Below are 18381 nucleotides of genomic sequence, written 5' to 3' on the forward strand. Positions count from 1 at the left end.
CCGCAGTTATTTACCGAAACATGGGCAGGGATACTCTTTGTTATTGTTTCAACTGCTGATTGCTGCTTTAAGGAATTTCTGTACCTCTAATCATTAATTAAATCTAAATGAATCATGAAACAAAGAAGTGAGATGGACCTTCAGTGAAGCCATGATTATAAAAAATTACAGTAATGATTTCAGTGAAAACAGGGTGGTGGGTTACCTTTCACTGGTGCTTCCACAGTGATGTTCAGGTTACACAGGTGCCCGTGGCAACACTTGACTATGTGGCTGGGAGAGGGAGGGGTGGCGCAGGTGGCTCTCCCCTGGTCGTCATCCTGAAGGCAGCCCTTCTGGGGAACCACAAACCCGTCACTGATCTTCACAGAGGAGAAACACTGCTGGCCCATACAGCGCTCTAAGCCCTCACACGACCGCCCCTCACACACACACTCATTGTCTTGCAAGACAGGCATCACTTCCTCATCTGTTAAAAAAAAGGAGAGGGAGATCAGAGAAATCCATGAATGCTTGTAATTCTCATTCATTTAGGAGAATATAACAACTCTTCCAGGAGTTTTGTTTATGCACGGATTTCACTTATGTACCCAACTGGCCTTGACGCAATTGAACAATGTAAATGTGTCATTAGCTAAATCTATGTGCAAAGTGGTCATGTGCTGCTTAGGTAGGTAGGTATCGGTAGTGGAAATGTTTATGACTCAGCACATTGCTAGTGCTAAGCCTAGGTTGAAGGAGGGATAAAAGCTTGTGTGCGATGACTCTAATCCAATGAGAACAATGTGTCACCTCTCGCTGGTGTTGCCATTGTGACATTCATGTTACAAAGGTCGCCATGGCAGCACTCCACCGTCAGATTATGGGATGGGGGGCTTTCGCAATTTATGGACTCCTCGCCCCGCCCCACAATGCATCCCTTCTGCTGGACGGACATGGCGTTCTGGACGGAGAGGGCCGAGAAGCACTGCTGGCCAAAGCACCGGTCTCCTCTGTCGCATGACGGCCCACCGCACACACACTCGTAGTCGCTCACGCTCCCCTTAACTGCACAGGAAACACAGTCAGAAGAACAGACAGACATTGGATAGAACCGAAAAGGAAACACATTTTAACCATCGATAATTACATTTACATTTTAGTCATTTAGCAGACGCTCTTATCCAGAGCGACTTACAGTTAGTGAATACATATTTTTTTTTATACTGGCCCCCCGTGGGAAACGAATCCACAACCCTGGCGTTGCAAACACCATGCTCTATCAACTGAGCTACATCCCTGCCGGCCATTCCCTCCCCTACCCTGGACGACGCTGGGCCAATTGTGCGCCGCCCATGAGTCTCCCGGTCGCGGCCGGCTGCGACAGAGCCTGGATTCGAACCAGGATCTCTAGTGGCACAGTTAGCACTGCGATGCAGTGCCTTAGACCACTGCGCCACTCAGGAGACTTTGGCATACAGTATACTATGTGGATGTTCGGCATTGTGAATATCATGGTCATATTGTGGTCATGTTAGTGCAAGAGCTTTGGTATATCCAACCTGCCTCATTTACTTCTCTCTTTGATTTGAGAGTTTTATCATTTAGCTGCAACTCTACAGTAGATTATGCAGAATAATAAGTATCCCCAGCCAGACAGTGACAGTGAGAAATCCTCAGTTCTCCCAGAGCTCAGTCTGAGCCTGTCACTGCAGTTGTTAAAAAATGCTGCAAGACAGCGGGGGGAGAGGGAGAGAGACATAGGGAGAAAATGAGAGCCATAACATGCCCTTGACAGGAAGATGTTTAACTCACTACACAGTTTCGGAGCCGTGTACTTGGCCGAATGAATGTGTGTAGTCTCTGAAGAGACACCCTAATGTACCCCAATCTCTTTGTTAGTGAGAGTAGCCATGTTTTTTTAAGGAGATGTGTCAAAATCTTACCTTTCACACTGGAAGAGGGTAAAACCAGAAGTATGAAGACCAGGAAAAACATGTCGCCATCTAACATTGTAGACCTGGAAGACAGGGTAGAAGTTGCGATTAGACCACCAAATGACATTGGAATAATGTGTTCACTAAACATGGACCTGCCCAATAGCTTACAATCTATGTACTCAGAAGATTCCCTGACAAGACGCACACATTTATTTGCATCACACAGAAATTGACAAGCAGCATCTGTATAAATGCCTTTGTCATGTTCACTAAAAGGAATTCAAGCCATTGGTGTGACGGGATAAAAGTAAAGAAAGAGATGAAAGTAAAGGGATTAGATCTAAGAGCACCATGACAGAGGGGAATTTTACTGAGAGAGAAATACCTTCCCTTGTTTTCAGTAAAGAGTCAACACCAAGTTTAAAATGCTCAAGTAAAGTGGGTCTCATGCCTTCCTGTTGTCCTGGCAACAAGGCATTGAGTGGCAAGCAATTGGGCGACTGGTGCTCTCCTATTGGCTGAGCTGTACTGTGAGAGTGAGAGACAGCCTGCTTGGCAGCGAGTGGAGCAGACAGACGCAGGAGAACGAGGAGGAGGACTAGATGATCACAGCAGGGAGCCCAAACAGAAACATTTCAAATGAAGAGGCTGCCTCTAACCCTTCAATATTGCATATGTCTTTAGGCACAACGACATAAATGTACATTTACCTCTGTTTGATTTCAGCTGTGATCTGTCTGACTGATTCAAGCAGAGCCCACCACACTCTACAGCAACACATCCACACTATTCCTGTACCAATTCCACATTGATAAGATTTGATGATTGTTGCTGTTGGCATAAATCTCCCTGCAATTCCGGCACCTATTCCCCATGCAGCGTGTTTTTGACATACTAAGCCCAGGCTGACCGATATCTTGGTAGTGTTTGTGTCTGCCAACTGATAAATACCCCAGTGTGTTTCCCCAAAGCCTTTGTGCCTGCTCCCAGACATAAATGATTAAGCACGTAATGTTAGCATTACCCCAACGTTGCTGTATGGCCCCGCTCACACACAGACCACATGCTGCTTCTTTAATCAGAGCACAAAACAGAGGCTGCCACTGAGAGATAATCAGGGGCTCTGTGCAGAGCAGAGAGGGGGCAGGAGGACAGAGGGGGGCACCCAGGGGGCACAAAAGTATGGCCAGGGGGCAACGAGAGGGCAGAGGGAGGGGGGGGTTCCACTAGATAATGTAGGCAATCTTTCACAAACACAAAGTCCAAATTGGCTACACAAATGTAGGGTTAGGCATAAGGTTAGCATTGTGGTTAAGGTTAGGGTAAAGATTAGGTTTAAAATCAGATTTTAAGAATTACATGTTTAGAAATAGGCGAGCTTTAGCCATAATGACTTTGTGGCTGTGTTAACTAGTGACGACCAGGGAGGGGAGGACACTGAGGAGGAAAGGAGGGGGGCAGGTGAATAGTGGGCCACCCAAAAAGGAAGACAGGGCACAGACAGGTAAAGGGGTATTTATGCCCAACGGAAAAGCATGATTCGGAGCTCCGAAATTCGACATACTCCTGTGCCACATGAAAATTGGAATGTGCCTTATCATTCCTTGCGCAGCCGTGGGTGCAGTGATTCTGTATTTTACCACCAACTCGCTTTGTTCCTTGATCTGATCTACAGTGCCTTCGGAAAGTATTCAGACCCCTTGACTTTTTCCACATTTTGTTACGTTACAGCCTTATTCTAAAATGATGAAATGTTTATTTTATTTTTTTATCCACACAAACAAACAAACACACACACACACACACACACACACACAATACCCCATAATGACAAAGCGAAAACAGGTTTAGAATTTTTTGCAAATGTATTAAAAATAAAAAAGAAATACCTTATTTACATAAGTATTCAGACCCTTTGCTATGAGACTCGAAATTGAGCTCAGGTGCATCCTATTTCCATTGATCATCCTTGAGATGTTTATACAACTTGATTGAAGTCCACCTGTGGTCAATTCAATTAATTGGATATGATTTGGCTGTGGTCTGTGGTCCTCTGTAGCTCAGCTGGTAGATCACGGCGCATGTAACGCCAAGGTAGTGGGTTCGATCCCCGGGACCACCCATACACACAAAATAATGTATGCACGCGTGACTGTAAGTCGCTTTGGATAAAAGCGTCTGCTAAATGGCATATTATTATTATTTGGAAAGGCACACACACGTCTATATAAGGTCCTACAGCTGACAGTGCATGTCAGCGCATAAACCAAGCCATGAGGTCGAAGGAATTGTCCGTAGAGCTCCGAGACAGGATTGTGTCGAGGCACAGATCTGGGGAAACGTACCAAAACATTTCTGCATCAATGAAGGTCCCCAAGAACACAGTGGCCTCCATCATTCTTGAATGGAAGAAGTTTGGAACCACCAAGACTCTTCCTAGAGCTGGCCGCCTGGCCAAACTGAGCAATCGGGGGAGAAGGGCCTTGGTCAGGGAGGTGACCAAGAACCCAATGGTCACTCTGACAGAGCTCCAGAGTTCCTCTGTGGAGATGGGAGAACCTTCCAGAAGGACAACCATCTCTGCAGCACTCCACCAATCAGGCCTTTATGGTAGAGTGGCCAGACGAAAGCCACTCCTCAGTAAAAGGCACATGACAGCCTGCTTGGTGTTTGCCAAAAGGCACCTAAAGACTCTCAGACCATGAGAAACAAGATTCTCTGGTCTGATGAAACCAAGATTGAACTCTTTGGCCTGAATGCCAAGCATCACGTCTGGAGGAAACCTGGCACCATCCCTACGGTGAAGCATGGTGGAGGCAGCATCATACTGTGGGGATGTTTTTCAGCGGCAGGGACTGGGAGACTAGTCAGGATTGAGGCAAAGATGAACGAAGCAAAGTACAGAGAGATCCTTGATGAAAACCTGCTCCAGGGTGCTCAGGACCTCAGACTGGGGAAAAGGTTCACCTTCCAACAGGACAACGACCCTAAGCACACAGCCAAGACAATGCAGGAGTGGCTTCAGGACAAGTCTCTGAATGTCCTTGAGTGGCCCAGCCAGAGCCCGGACTTGAACCCGATCTAACATCTCTGGAGAGACCTGAAAATAGCTGTGCAGCGACGCTCCCCATCCAACTTGACAGAGCTTGAGAGGATCTTCAGAGAAGAATGATAAAAACTCCCCAAATACAGGTGTGCCAAGCTTGTAGCGTCATACCCAATAAGACTAGAGGCTGTAATCGCTGCCAAAGGTGCTTCAACAAAGTATTGAGTTAAGTGTCTGAATAATTATGTAAATGTGATTTACTTTTTTTTTTTTTTATACATTTGCACAAATTTCTAAAACCCTGTTTTTGCTTTGTCATTATGGGGTATTGTGTGTAGATTGATGAGGGAAAAAACAAATGTAATCCATTTCAGAATAAGGCTGTAACGTAACAAATTGTGGAAAAAGTCAAGGGGTATGAATACTTTCCGAATGCACTGTAGGCTATGCATCAAAGTAGTATATTTTTCATTGATAACCAAATATATTCATAGCGACTGTTCAAACAATAAACCAAACAACAACGTAGCCTTATTAATCCCCCCCAAAAAGTATTTTGTTTAGAAGTAATAACTAGTGATTCCAGGCTATTTTGGGTTTTTTTAAACTGCGAGTCATGTGCTTTTTCTCCACGACTAAAACATGACATATTGTTTGCTGATATGGGAGTGAATACATTCAAGCATCACACTAAAAACTGTGATAATGTTGTAGGTTACACTAGCAAGTAAAATAATATTTTTCAAATTATAAAGCTGATAATTTCACATGGCGATGTGGGAAGCTAATCAACTTCAAAATCACTTCAATTTCAAGATTGCTGTCTTGGTTTAGCTTGGCATTAAACAAGCAGCCCATTTTGCATTAATAACCTAATATAATCCCTGTGACTGTTCAAACAATAAACCAGACAACGTTGTAGCCTTTATTAGAATCCCCCAACATGGTATTTTGTTTAGAAGGGATTACTATGTTATTCTATGCTATTTTGGAAATACAGCTGTAGTCATGTGCTTTTTTTTATCCATGACAAAAAATGATGACATTCTATTTTTAGCTGATATGGGAACAAATACATTGAAGTAGCATATCAAATTGGGTTAATGTTGTAGGTTACACTGACAAATATACAAATATTTGCCAGGGCATATTTTACGTAACTATACATCGGAGCGCAGTGGTCTAAGGCACTGAATCGCAGTGCTAGCTGTGCCACTAGAGATCCTGGTTCGAGTCCAGGCTCTGTCGCAGCCGGCCGCGACCGGGAGACCCATGGGCGGCGCAGAATTGGTCCAGCATCGTCCAAGGTAGGGGAGGGTTTGACCGGCAGGGATGTGGGTTCTTTTCCCACGGGGGGCCAGTATGAAAAAACAAAAAAACATGTATGCATTCACTAACTGTAAGTCGCTCTGGATAAGAGCGTCTGCTAAATGACTAAAATGTAAATGTAATTATTTCACATGGAGATGTGGGAAGCTAAAAAGGCTAGCTAGCTATGTTTTTAGCCAGGCTAAAGCTAGCTGCTACTGCTACTACTACTAGCAACTAGCAAGGGCAGACAACTTTTGCTTGCTTTCACCACAAATAAGAAGACAAACAAAAAGACAGCCATCGCCCCCTTGTGAATGGGAGTCTAGGAAACACGGACCGGCGAGGTTATCATGTTACCAAAAGGTGTTTGCTGCTCCAAAAATCAGACTCCACCCACACTCTCATAGATCAATGGAACGAAGCTTGTATCGGCCTTAAGCAAGGACAATGAGGGGGTAGGTTGGTTACAGTGGACAGTATATTTTGGTTAGGGTTTGGTTAGGTTGCAAAATTACGGTAATTATCCCAACATTTTCAGGTTTTCCCAAAGTACTGGTTGGAAGATTCAGGATTTCCTCCTTATTTCCTCCTGATTGCGGAAATTTTGGGGAAAGATACCAGATTTTTGCAACCTTAGGTGAGAACAAACAATACGGGTGCAGAAGCAGATAGGGATGGCATAAAATGACACAGATCTCCCCAACACCCTGATACAGGATGTGGCCCTCCAGGCACTTAATATCCATCCTGACGGATCAATATATCACCTCAATTATCTGCCCAGTGCATCTCAGCCACTTCCACTTAATCTGCCACTAGCCTTTAACTAAATGGGGTGTTTCATTTGCTATCTTTTACATCCCCACAAAAAAATCACTGTCTGTCTGCAGTCTGCCTCCACACAAAGACGAGAATGCAACCCAATTTCTTAAGAGGATAGCCTAGCTTTTGAACCGTATCAAAGGCAAAACCCTATCGCCATCTTGAGAGGACAGCTAGCACCAATGCCGGTGATGAATAACAAGTCGGGTCGGGCAAGGCAGAGTCAGACTGATCTGATGCAGTAGTTTTGTTGAGGGATTAACATGCGCTCCCTCCTGATATTAGAGACCTCAGAGTTGGAGACAAACAAGGCCAGCAGCATCTGCAGAACACATTGAGCAAAGCAGAAAGAGCAGTACGTTTTTAGAGTTGTGTGCCTGTGTTCCCGCTGTCCCTGCATATTGAATTCCCTGGCAGTCTCTTCGCTGCAGTGAGTTCACAGAGTCGACATCCTGACAGGGGTGTGCTGCTTCCCAAACTCCCCGCAATCCCCCCTCTCTCAGTCTCAGGGAGGGAGGCCAGGCAGTTGTCGTTGGCTGCCATTTTCTGTATCTTGGGCTAGTATCTAGTATCACTGTAATAGTCATCCAAGGGAAGGCTAAAACACAAGAGGGGAGATCAAATACAGAGCGCCCTCTACAGTACATAAGCAGAGGATTGGAGCTGGGGTTGGCAGTGGAAAGGCTTTGCTGGGATGTTGTCGTTGAGGACCAAGTGGGACCAAACAAAAATGTGGCCAAGTTGTGGTCAAGGCAGTTCAAAAAAGAATCACGTTTCATGCAGTCTTCCTTCGCTTCCTAAAACTATTCAAAGTCCCTGCTCCTTTTCAAAACCCTAAATTTGCATCAAAATGAACATTTCAGTGTTGACTGTTGAGTCACATGCATACACCAGATATTTGGATTCATCCTCTTTTACCCAACCATCATGATTCCATCATATGTTTGGTTGGTTGTGATATGATTAGATAGTGCTCAAGTAACGATTGGTTCGATGCAGTGTATATTGAGTGAGTGAGTGAGTGAGTGTTGCTTGGGAGCCCTGCAAGAGTTGCAGAGTCATCAGGCTGCCGAGCTAGGAGACAGGAGGTGGAATCTGTGTCTGAGCTGGCATAGTTACCATGGCACAAATAGCCCCAGCGCCAGGGGAGCCACAGGGAGAGAAAGCTGGGCAGAGCAGGGCATAGCTGACCCAGTCTTGGCCTGCTCCGGGGCCCATGCCTCCCCTCACATGTCCCCGTCCCACTCAGCGAGGAGCGTGACACCAGGAACACGCAGATGGCCCGCTCCGAGATAGATGTGGGTGTGACACAGACAGCGCTGGGGGCAAACTAGCCCTCTGTGAGCTCACCTCGCATTTACACAGCAGACTAGCACAGCATATCGAATCAAACACTCCTCCACCTCTTTCAGAGGGGCAATCTCTGCTCACAGCCAAGTGAATCAGAGCGAACAAAGTAAAGCAGACATAGATTTGCAGTGTTTATTTCGGTTGTTTACTAGACCTGTCTGGAAACTCTAAAGAGAGAGAACCGAGAATAGTCTGAGTTAAAGATAGGTGCAGCTACGATAAATAGAAATACTACTATAGGTTATATGAGGAACAGGCGTATCTCATAACTGCACAACAGATTGCAGCCCATGACTGGTTGTGACATGAAGAACGCCATATACAAACACAAAACAATCCCCCATTCAAATTGAAAATGTGCCAATTTCAACAAACACATTAGATGTTAATGTTTGTTATTACAGTGTACTAGGAGCAGGGAAGAAAATGTCCTTGCTTCCAATTGAACAGCAGAGAAATGCTGCACTTAAGTGTAGTGCTTAAAATCAAGAGCAAGGACAACTTCTGTCTTCCCCAGGCACTGCTGTTTAACTCATCCAATGATTAATCATCGTTTTTTTTTGCTTCCATATTTATGCTGCATTTTGCACTTCAATCAATTTCAATCAATTTTATTTTATATAGCCCTTCTTACATCAGCTAATATCTCGAAGTGCTGTACAGAAACCCAGCCTAAAACTCCAAACAGCTAGTAATGCAGGTGTAGAAGCACGGTGGCTAGGAAAAACTCCCTAGAAAGGCGAAAACCTAGGAAGAAACCTAGAGAGGAACCAGGCTATGAGGGGTGGCCAGTCCTCTTCTGGCTGTGCCGGGTGAAGATTATAACAGAACCATGCCAAGATGTTCAAAAATGTTCATAAGTGACAAGCATGGTCAAATAATAATCAGGAATAAATCTCAGTTGGCTTTTCATAGCCGATCATTAAGAGTTGAAAACAGCAGGTCTGGGACAGGTAGGGGTTCCATAACCGCAGGCAGAACAGTTGAAACTGGAATAGCAGCAAGGCCAGGCGGACTGGGGACAGCAAGGAGTCACCACGGCCGGTAGTCCCGACGTATGGTCCTAGGGCTCAGGTCTCTCAGTTGGCTTTTCATAGCCGATCATTAGGAGTTGAAAACAGCAGGTCTGGGACAGGTAGGGGTTTCGTAACCGCAGGCAGAACAGTTGAAACTGGAATAGCAGCAAGGCCAGGCGGACTGGGGACAGCAAGGTGTCAGCATGCCCGGTAGTCCTGACGTATGGTCCTAGGGCTCAGGTTCTCAGAGAGAAAGAGAGAACGAGAGAATTAGAGAGAGCATACTTAAATTCACACAGGACACTGGATAAGACAGGAGAAGTACTCCAGGTATAACCAACTAACCCCAGCCCCCCGACACATAAACTACTGCAGCATAAATACTGGAGGCTGAGACAGGAGCGGTCCGGAGACACTGTGGCCCCATCCGAAGAAACCCCGGACAGGGCCAAACAGGAAGGATATAACCCCACCCACTCTGCCAAAGCACAGCCCCCGCACCACTAGAGGGATATCCTCAACCACCAACTTACAATCCTGAGACAAGGCCGAGTATAGCCCACAGAGGTCTCCACCACAGCACAAACCAAAAGGGGGGCGCCAACCCAGACAGGAAGATCACGTCAGTAACTCAACCCACTCAAGTGACGCACCCCTCCCAGGGACGGCATGAAAGAGCACCAGCAAGCCAGTGACTCAGCCCCTGCAACAGGGTTAGAGGCAGAGAACCCCAGTGGAGAGGGGAACCGGCCTGGCAGAGACAGCAAGGGCTGTTCGTTGCTCCAGAGCCTTTCCGTTCACCTTCACACTCCTGGGCCAGACTACACTCAATCATATGACCTACTGAAGAGATAAGTCTTCAGTAAAGACATTTAGGGACATTACACTTCAAGAATGTGTCATCCTACAACAAAAAATGCAAACAAAAGAAAATGAATAATCTACAGAGAGAGAGACTGCGCTGTAAAAGCGAAACAATCTAAAGAATTCCGGGGCCGCAAACAACTCTGCTATGTTAATTAATTACGGCACGCTAGACAGCTAACAACTGGGGGTTGCCATAATCACACTAAATCAGTTCATTGGAAGAAAACACTCATTAACCTATGGAAATCCTCCTCCACCCTTGCTAGGGGCCTCATCAAATGGGAGATTAAAGATGAAGTGAAAAGCCCCCAGGCAGCCCTCCGTGGGCCCTAGGACCCTATGGAATCTACGGTGGCCCAGTCGGCTCATTCTGACCCTACCGGAGCCCTGCCTGGGTCCGGGCTCTCTCTCCTTTCTCTCTCCAGGGCTTCACTCAGCAGCCGACTTGCTCACAACGTAAGGAATGTCATCAAATGCAAAATGGGCCTTTTCTTGTAAACTCACAGTACTGACACTCCTATCCTGGTAAGAGGCGAGCGCAGCAGGTTTGGTTCTAGGATATTGCAGGAAAGGGTCATTTCAGATACACACATAGGGGCATAATTTGTATTAGATCATTTGTAATCAGAGACAAAAGATGTCTTCTCTTTCAGCAGTACTTTTTTTTACCATCACTCTGGCTTCGACAACAACCAGAGACCCTCCTGAAAACAGGCCATTTTGTTTCTCCTTAGTCTCAGATTATCCATTCCTCACTGAGTAGAATGAAGGATGTTGGCAGGGACTAATGATATAGTCAGACAACCTTGTTTACTTTGAAATTACATTGGATTGAGGAGATGGAGATTGCTACAGGTTTGATCCCATTGAATACAGCAGAGGATCTGAACGAGACATAACTCTGTAGCCTTCAGCCTCAACCTCTGACACTTTGTACAGGTGAGACTTGAGAGCAAGAAAGGAAAAATGTATGATTGCACCATCACAGAAGCTCTAAAATGTTCTAAAACCTCAAGCATAGAGTGAATTCCTGAACAATCAAATAAAGAAGGTGCTTTGTGCTACAGAGATGAATCAAGGGCAATTATTCAAGCACCACTGAAGACATTCCAAGACAAGAAGTCAGCATATTGATGGCCAGAGTATACTGCACCCGGCAGCAGTCACCATGGCACTGCGAAGTTCACTGTAGGGACCACCATCACAACACTCGACACGGCCAATTCAAACACTGTCTTTATGACCTTTAGCAATGTTTGCCTAAAGTGGAATGCACAAACATTCTCCCTCCGAATGACCCACTGATAAAGTTTAGTGTGCTGGAGTGACACGGCTCTCCAAGAGCACCTTGATTTGTAGCACACGGACCCTTGTTCCACCTCTTCTCCACTGTCAGACCTGATTGGTCACATTGGGCTCCCGGACAAAGATCCAAAGATACAGTGTGGGCTTCGAGAGGCGAAACGTCTTAAGACTCTAAAACTACAGTATGGTAGCAATGAGAAGAAGAATCATAGGCGACATCACCAAGCACAGAATTTAAATCTGTTTCTATTGATTTTATGTCCTGTGGCAGAAAGTCAGCTTTGCCATTGAGAATGGGTAAGCCCATTCTCAATGGCAAAGCTGACTTTTTGCCACAAGATCAGTCTCCCCCAGCCACACACATCACCCCCACTCCAGTCCTGCGTGTCTACCTGTCAGCTTGAGTCTTCCCACACTGACTGAGTCCCACACAGCACTACTGCAGCTGGACCATCACAGTCACACCTTCCTGTCAATGGAAGCTTTATGACCTGGGTTTTCTGATATTCCTGAGTGAGAATTCTTCGTAGGAGTGGGACCAACTCCCATTCAATTGTTCTTTCAATTACAGAGAATAGGTGACAAGACATTATAGATTATCTGGTGGATCTCCGCTCTCATTGATCTTGAAGCATAGGAGCACACAAAAGTTTCACTGTTCAATAGCATTTTTTTGTGTCTGGTTATGTTGTTGAATAATCTGGGAACATAATGTCATATTGAGAACAGAGATAATAGGTGACAGATTTGGGGCTCTTTATAAATGTATAAAAATCTCAGGTGTTAGCTAGCTTCCTTACAAAGCCATGGAGATATAACAAATAACAGCATTGTAACAAGTGTAGAGAGGAGTAGGCAGGAGGCAGTCGCAGGTTTAGAACTACTGAATTTATTAAAGCACCATAGCTTAAAGCGGGACGAAACCCACAGAACTAAATATAAAGTACTCAGGAAATACAGTGGGGGAAAAAAGTATTTAGTCAGCCACCAATTGTGCAAGTTCTCCCACTTAAAAAGATGAGAGAGGCCTGTAATTTTCATCATAGCTACACGTCAACTATGACGGACAAAATGAGGAGAAAAAAATCCAGAAAATCACATTGTAGGATTTGTAATGAATTTATTTGCAAATTATGGTGGAAAATAAGTATTTGGTCAATAACAAAAGTTTCTCAATACTTTGTTATATACCCTTTGTTGGCAATGACACAGGTCAAACGTTTTCTGTAAGTCTTCACAAGGTTTTCACACACTGTTGCAGGTATTTTGGCCCATTCCTCCATGCAGATCTCCTCTAGAGCAGTGATGTTTTGGGGCTGTCGCTGGGCAACACAGACTTTCAACTCCCTCCAAAGATTTTCTATGGGGTTGAGATCTGGAGATTGGCTAGGCCACTCCAAGACCTTGAAATGCTTCTTACGAAGTCACTCCTTCGTTGCCCGGGCGGTGTGTTTGGGATCATTGTCATGCTGAAAGACCCAGCCACGTTTAATCTTCAATGCCCTTGCTGATGGAAGGAGGTTTTCACTCAAAATCTCACGATACATGGCCCCATTCATTCTTTCCTTTACACGGATCAGTCGTCCTGGTCCCTTTGCAGAAAAACAGCCCCAAAGCATGATGTTTCCACACCCATGCTTCACAGTAGGTATGGTGTTCTTTGGATGCAACTCAGCATTCTTTGTCCTCCAAACACGACGAGTTTGGAGGACCAAAAAGTTTACCAAAAAGTTATATTTTGGTTTCATCTGACCATATGACATTCTCCCAATCCTCTTCTGGATCATCCAAATGCACTCTAGCAAACTTCAGACGGGCCTGGACATGTACTGGCTTAAGCAGGGGGACACGTCTGGCACTGCAGGATTTGAGTCCCTGGCGGCGTAGTGTGTTACTGATGGTAGGCTTTGTTACTTTGGTCCCAGCTCTCTGCAGGTCATTCACTAGGTCCCCCCGTGTGGTTCTGGGATTTTTGCTCACCGTTCTTGTGATCATTTTGACCCCACGGGGTGAGATCTTGCGTGGAGCCCCCAGATCGAGGGAGATTATCAGTGGTCTTGTATGTCTTCCATTTCCTAATAATTGCTCCCACAGTTGATTTCTTCAAACCAAGCTGCTTACCTATTGCAGATTCAGTCTTCCCAGCCTGGTGCAGGTCTACAATTTTGTTTCTGGTGTCCTTTGACAGCTCTTTGGTCTTGGCCATAGTGGAGTTTGGAGTGTGACTGTTTGAGGTTGTGGACAGGTGTCTTTTATACTGATAACAAGTTCAAACAGGTGCCATTAATACAGGTAACGAGTGGAGGACAGAGGAGCCTCTTAAAGAAGAAGTTACAGGTCTGTGAGAGCCAGAAATCTTGCTTGTTTGTAGGTGACCAAATACTTATTTTCCACCATAATTTGCAAATAAATTCATTAAAAATCCTACAATGTGATTTTCTGGATTTTTTTTCTCAATTTGTCTGTCATAGTTGACGTTTACCTATGATGAAAATTACAGGCCTCTCTCATCTTTTTAAGTGGGAGAACTTGCACAATTGGTGGCTGACTAAATACTTTTTTCCCCCACTGTAGTAGGAGATTCCTCTCAGGAAAACAAGCAACATATACAATGACCAACAAAGACAAATGACAGAGGGAGTATATATACAGTGATAGAGTGGGGATTGGAACCAGGTGTGTGTAATGATGACGGGACAAGTCCGGGGTTGATGAGTGAAGGGCGTTTGCCAGCAGCAGGTTCGGCAGCAGCTAGAAGGCCGGCGACGCCGAACGCCTGAGCTGGACAGGGGGGGGGAGCCAAACCGAAAGCTGGTGTGACAAGCATCACAAAATGGAAAAGAAAAGGAAGTCCAAGTTGAACTGCAGCACACCACAGACGCACATATGTTCGATATTAGAGAGTGTAACTAATGTTAGTCTTAAAGGGATACTTCGGGATTTTTGTAACAAGGCCCTTTATCTACTTCCCCAAAGTCAGAAGAACTCATGGATACCGTTTTTATGTCTATGTGTCCAGTATGAAGGAAGTTAGAGGTAGTTTTGTGAGCCAATGCTAACTAGCGTTAGCACAATGACTAAATCTATGGGTATCTGCTAGCAGATAAATAAATCCTGGAAACGATGTTTGGTTGCAGAGGACAGGCTATATGGTCTTCTCAAACTCATGTAATGAAACGTAATGTGATACTTTGAGTATTTACAAGTCATGCCAAAAATGGCATCTTTGTTATTCTCTTCAACCATCAGCTTATTACATAAGTATTAAATCACACAAAACCGTACATGCCACACAATTCTAATACTGCTCATTTTAACTTTCCAAACACAGACTTGACTTAAATAAGGGAATCCTTAAATAAATGAATGTACAATCACACAAATCAAGGGATCGATCAAAACAGAGGTCACTGCTAAATTAGGGAATTGATCATTGTTTAATTCTATTAGTAAACTACATCCACTCCAAAGCCCAGGAATGGGGAGAGGCAGAGAAACCAAACAGAGCCATAACTTTCCCCCTAACAACTGAGCGATAAGAGCTTTGAAGCGAGTGAAGCGCTCATAAAATGTGTATTGCAGATGGTCTCCAGTGCAGTCATGGGGTAATGGGAGAGAGGGGCCAGGAACACTGCAGATCTTTGTCTGCTTTAGTCTGCATAGACAGCAGACTCCAGTCTCCTCAATTTGCCTTTCACCCACATCTGCAGAGAGAATAGAACTAGAAATCAATAACCCACTGGAGAGCCACCAAAGGAGAGGAACCTGGAAGCAGACACACACACACAGAAGTAGGACCAAAGTCTGGCTGGGGCACAGTCGCTGTCTGACTTCCTGTCTAGCACCAAGCCGAGGCTACAGAGCCCGCTAAGCCCCAGACGACTAGGCTACACTCATCCTGATATGTTTCGGCTGCACTAGGCTTATGATTATTAAAGGCTCAAGGATGTTAACTAAAAATAACACTGTCCTAAAAAGCAGTGGAAAATGGGGTGAAACAGGCAATGCAACCCACATGCTGTGTTCCTCTGCAGCCCCGCCTCATCCACAACTGCTTGGTCCAATGCTAATCCAAACAGAAAACTAAAAGTACAACTTACTCGCACGTCAGCGTGCGGCACATAAGGTCAGGAGTGCCAACCTCACAGCTGATGGGTCCTTAAAACCTCATCAGTCCCAGGAAATGCCACAGTGAAAAAGCTCAAATTCACTACTTTCATTCATCTGCTTTCTCTGCCCTCATATTTAGCCTCACAACGAACTGTTTTACCATTTGCTTTTCAGGACAACCAGGGCTACAAGGAGAACACAAAACAATTTGAAATAAACCGTTGCATTCATGAGTTTTATTGACAAATGTCAATAAAACATTAAAGTCCGCCAAGCAAAAACCGGGAAATTTTTTTTAATTTATAAGAATGCTGTAAGTACAGAAATTGTTTGCTCAGTGGGAAATTAATATCCAAGTAGTCAGTGACAACTGTGTGGAGTTTAACAACAACTATGTGAGCTTATTACAGTATTATAGGCACCATGTCCTGGGATTTCCTATGATCTTCTATGTAGAACTTCTTACCTTCTAACGACTCGTGTAGCTTGTAAGCGTCATAGAGCGAAACACAGCTCTAGCTCAGGACCCGTTAACGAATGGTTGGTATTAGCGGATGCAGAAGAAATAGACTAATCAAATGCAACAACCCAGCAGTCTGTAGCTCAAACACACAATGTTTAAAATGGGTTAGAAATCCAAAACGCGCAGGCGTCATGGTGAGACTGTAGGAGATTGCTGCTCTGTCGTTGGAGTCTCTGCCAAGTCCCACCCCCTCTCTCTTCCTCCGTCCCTCCCTCCCCTTCTCTCTCTCTCTCTCTCGCTCTCTCACACACACACATTCATACACACAGGGATACAACCAACCAACCACACACAGAGTGACACTACCTCCTATTCTCTCTCACCCCCAGGCTGGTTTGAGACGGAGGCACTTACACCACCACGCCTGAGCCAGCCCCAGATTCCTGCTCAGACTTGAAGCCCTGCGTCTCTGTGCATGGCACAGACTGTTGTTAATGACAAAGTGTGTAACTTGATCCTCTCGCAGTCCAGCCAGGGCTCCCTCGCGCTCTCTCGGAGCAAGGCAAGCTCTTCCCTTCTCCCTCTGCTCTGCTCTCGTATTGTCTCAGCCCATACTGCCAGCTGTTTCTGACAGCCAAATTACTGTGCACAGAGAAATGATTGCTGTCGGAGGACTATTTTTCCATCTCGCTCTTTCTTTCTCTCTCGCCTCTGCATTCTGAAATGTTCAGGCCTCAGTGGGCAAATTATACACTTTGTGGTGCACTGAAAGAGCAGCTGCAGAACGGATCTGCTGAGGAGAGGCCAGCATATCTGCTCCAATAGAAGTGGATATCATGTAATGTGGAAATAATGACTTTGATAATGTTTATGAGAGAGAATTAGAAACCATCTGTTCAAAACAATTGACATTACAGTATGATGGGTCAGAAACTATTTATGTTGAACCCACTAACCCAGGGTTTCCCAAACTCAATCATGGGGTCCCCCATGGATGCACATTTTGTTTTTTGCCCTAGCACTGCACAGCTGATTCAAATAATCAAAGCTTGATGATGAGTTGGTTATTTGAATCAGCTGTGTAGTGCTAGGGCAAAAAACGAAACGTGCACCCAGGGGGGACTGAGTTTGGGAAACCCTGAACTAACCCAACATGAACACTTGGTATTGAAATTAACTTGAACAAAATATAAACATCAGAAAATAGAACATTTCTGGTTGCTGTACTCAGGCATAATATCCCAGTAGATAAAGGGTGCATGAATCAAACAGCCTCTAGAGATCCGTAGATAATAGTCCATAAGTAAAATAAAGGTTTGAAAATACATTAAGGAGTTATAATAAGGGAAACATGGTAATATCCAGAATCACATAGGCAAGATATCATTACAATAATATGGGTTGTTCCACCATCAGCAAAGCTTTAATAAACCTTTTCCATTGCTTTGACGGCTACTTGAAATTAACTTTACATCTTTATGGAAGAAAGGAGTGCTAAAGCTCTGAGGAGTCTACCATAGATTTTCACAACATTCATTAGTGTCACTGTCAGGAGGGACACTGGAGAAAGAGACCTTATCAGGACGTTATGGGTGAGCAGGCATGATCAAGTCAGATGGACCTTTCACGTCAGCTGAATAGAGTGGGAGCCCTGTCTCCGTCCAGACTGACTGACATCGTGCTATCTGACCACTATCAGCAGACTCTAGGAATCAGCTAACCTAGTGAGACACTCCAGATCACCAACGACTCACAGCTCCATTAGTAGGTACAAACATCCAACACAGCTCTACTATTCTGAACAACTTTCCTCATAGCAATTTCTATCAATTATATGCACCATTTCTAGCATTGTTTCATAGACAGGTCAGAGCTACAGATTCCCTTCAATATTGATGCCAACCAAAGAAATGACTAGTGATCAACACTCATTTGTGTATTCCAAACTGTCTAGAAGTCTATTCCATGACCAAATTCACCTGCCAATACACACATTGTTCACATGTGTGACAATGTCAACAGTAGGGCAGTCAATCATCAGCTTCAAAAATAGACTATTTTCAAGGTTCTAGGTGAGCTGTGAGGCATACCTGCCTCGACACATTACGATGATCTCACATAGTAGACGCCACTGTAACCAGATTACTCAGACAGCCAAACATTTACACAACA

At 44.8% G+C, this 18381-nt stretch overlaps 1 protein-coding gene across 7 annotated transcripts in view; it reads right to left on the bottom strand.

Moving 5' to 3' along the window:
* The window catches only part of LOC121536834 (activin receptor type-1), a 131823-nt gene that overhangs the window by 21011 nt on the left and 92431 nt on the right, over positions 1 to 18381 (bottom strand). For 6 of the 7 annotated variants that reach the window (XM_041844429.2, XM_041844425.2, XM_041844424.2 and 3 more), the window contains 3 exons: positions 1926 to 1999; positions 793 to 1047; positions 206 to 469 (listed from right to left, as the gene is read on the bottom strand). In XM_041844429.2, the coding sequence (XP_041700363.1) occupies positions 206 to 469; positions 793 to 1047; positions 1926 to 1992 (586 nt within the window). In that variant the 5' untranslated portion in view covers positions 1993 to 1999. Of the gene's footprint in view, positions 1 to 205; positions 470 to 792; positions 1048 to 1925; positions 2000 to 16212; positions 16428 to 18381 lie in introns of those variants that run through there. The other variant, XM_041844428.2, reaches the window with a different exon arrangement.

Source organism: Coregonus clupeaformis, chromosome 23, assembly GCF_020615455.1.
Source record: "Coregonus clupeaformis isolate EN_2021a chromosome 23, ASM2061545v1, whole genome shotgun sequence".
Taxonomy (NCBI): Eukaryota; Metazoa; Chordata; class Actinopteri; order Salmoniformes; family Salmonidae; genus Coregonus; species Coregonus clupeaformis.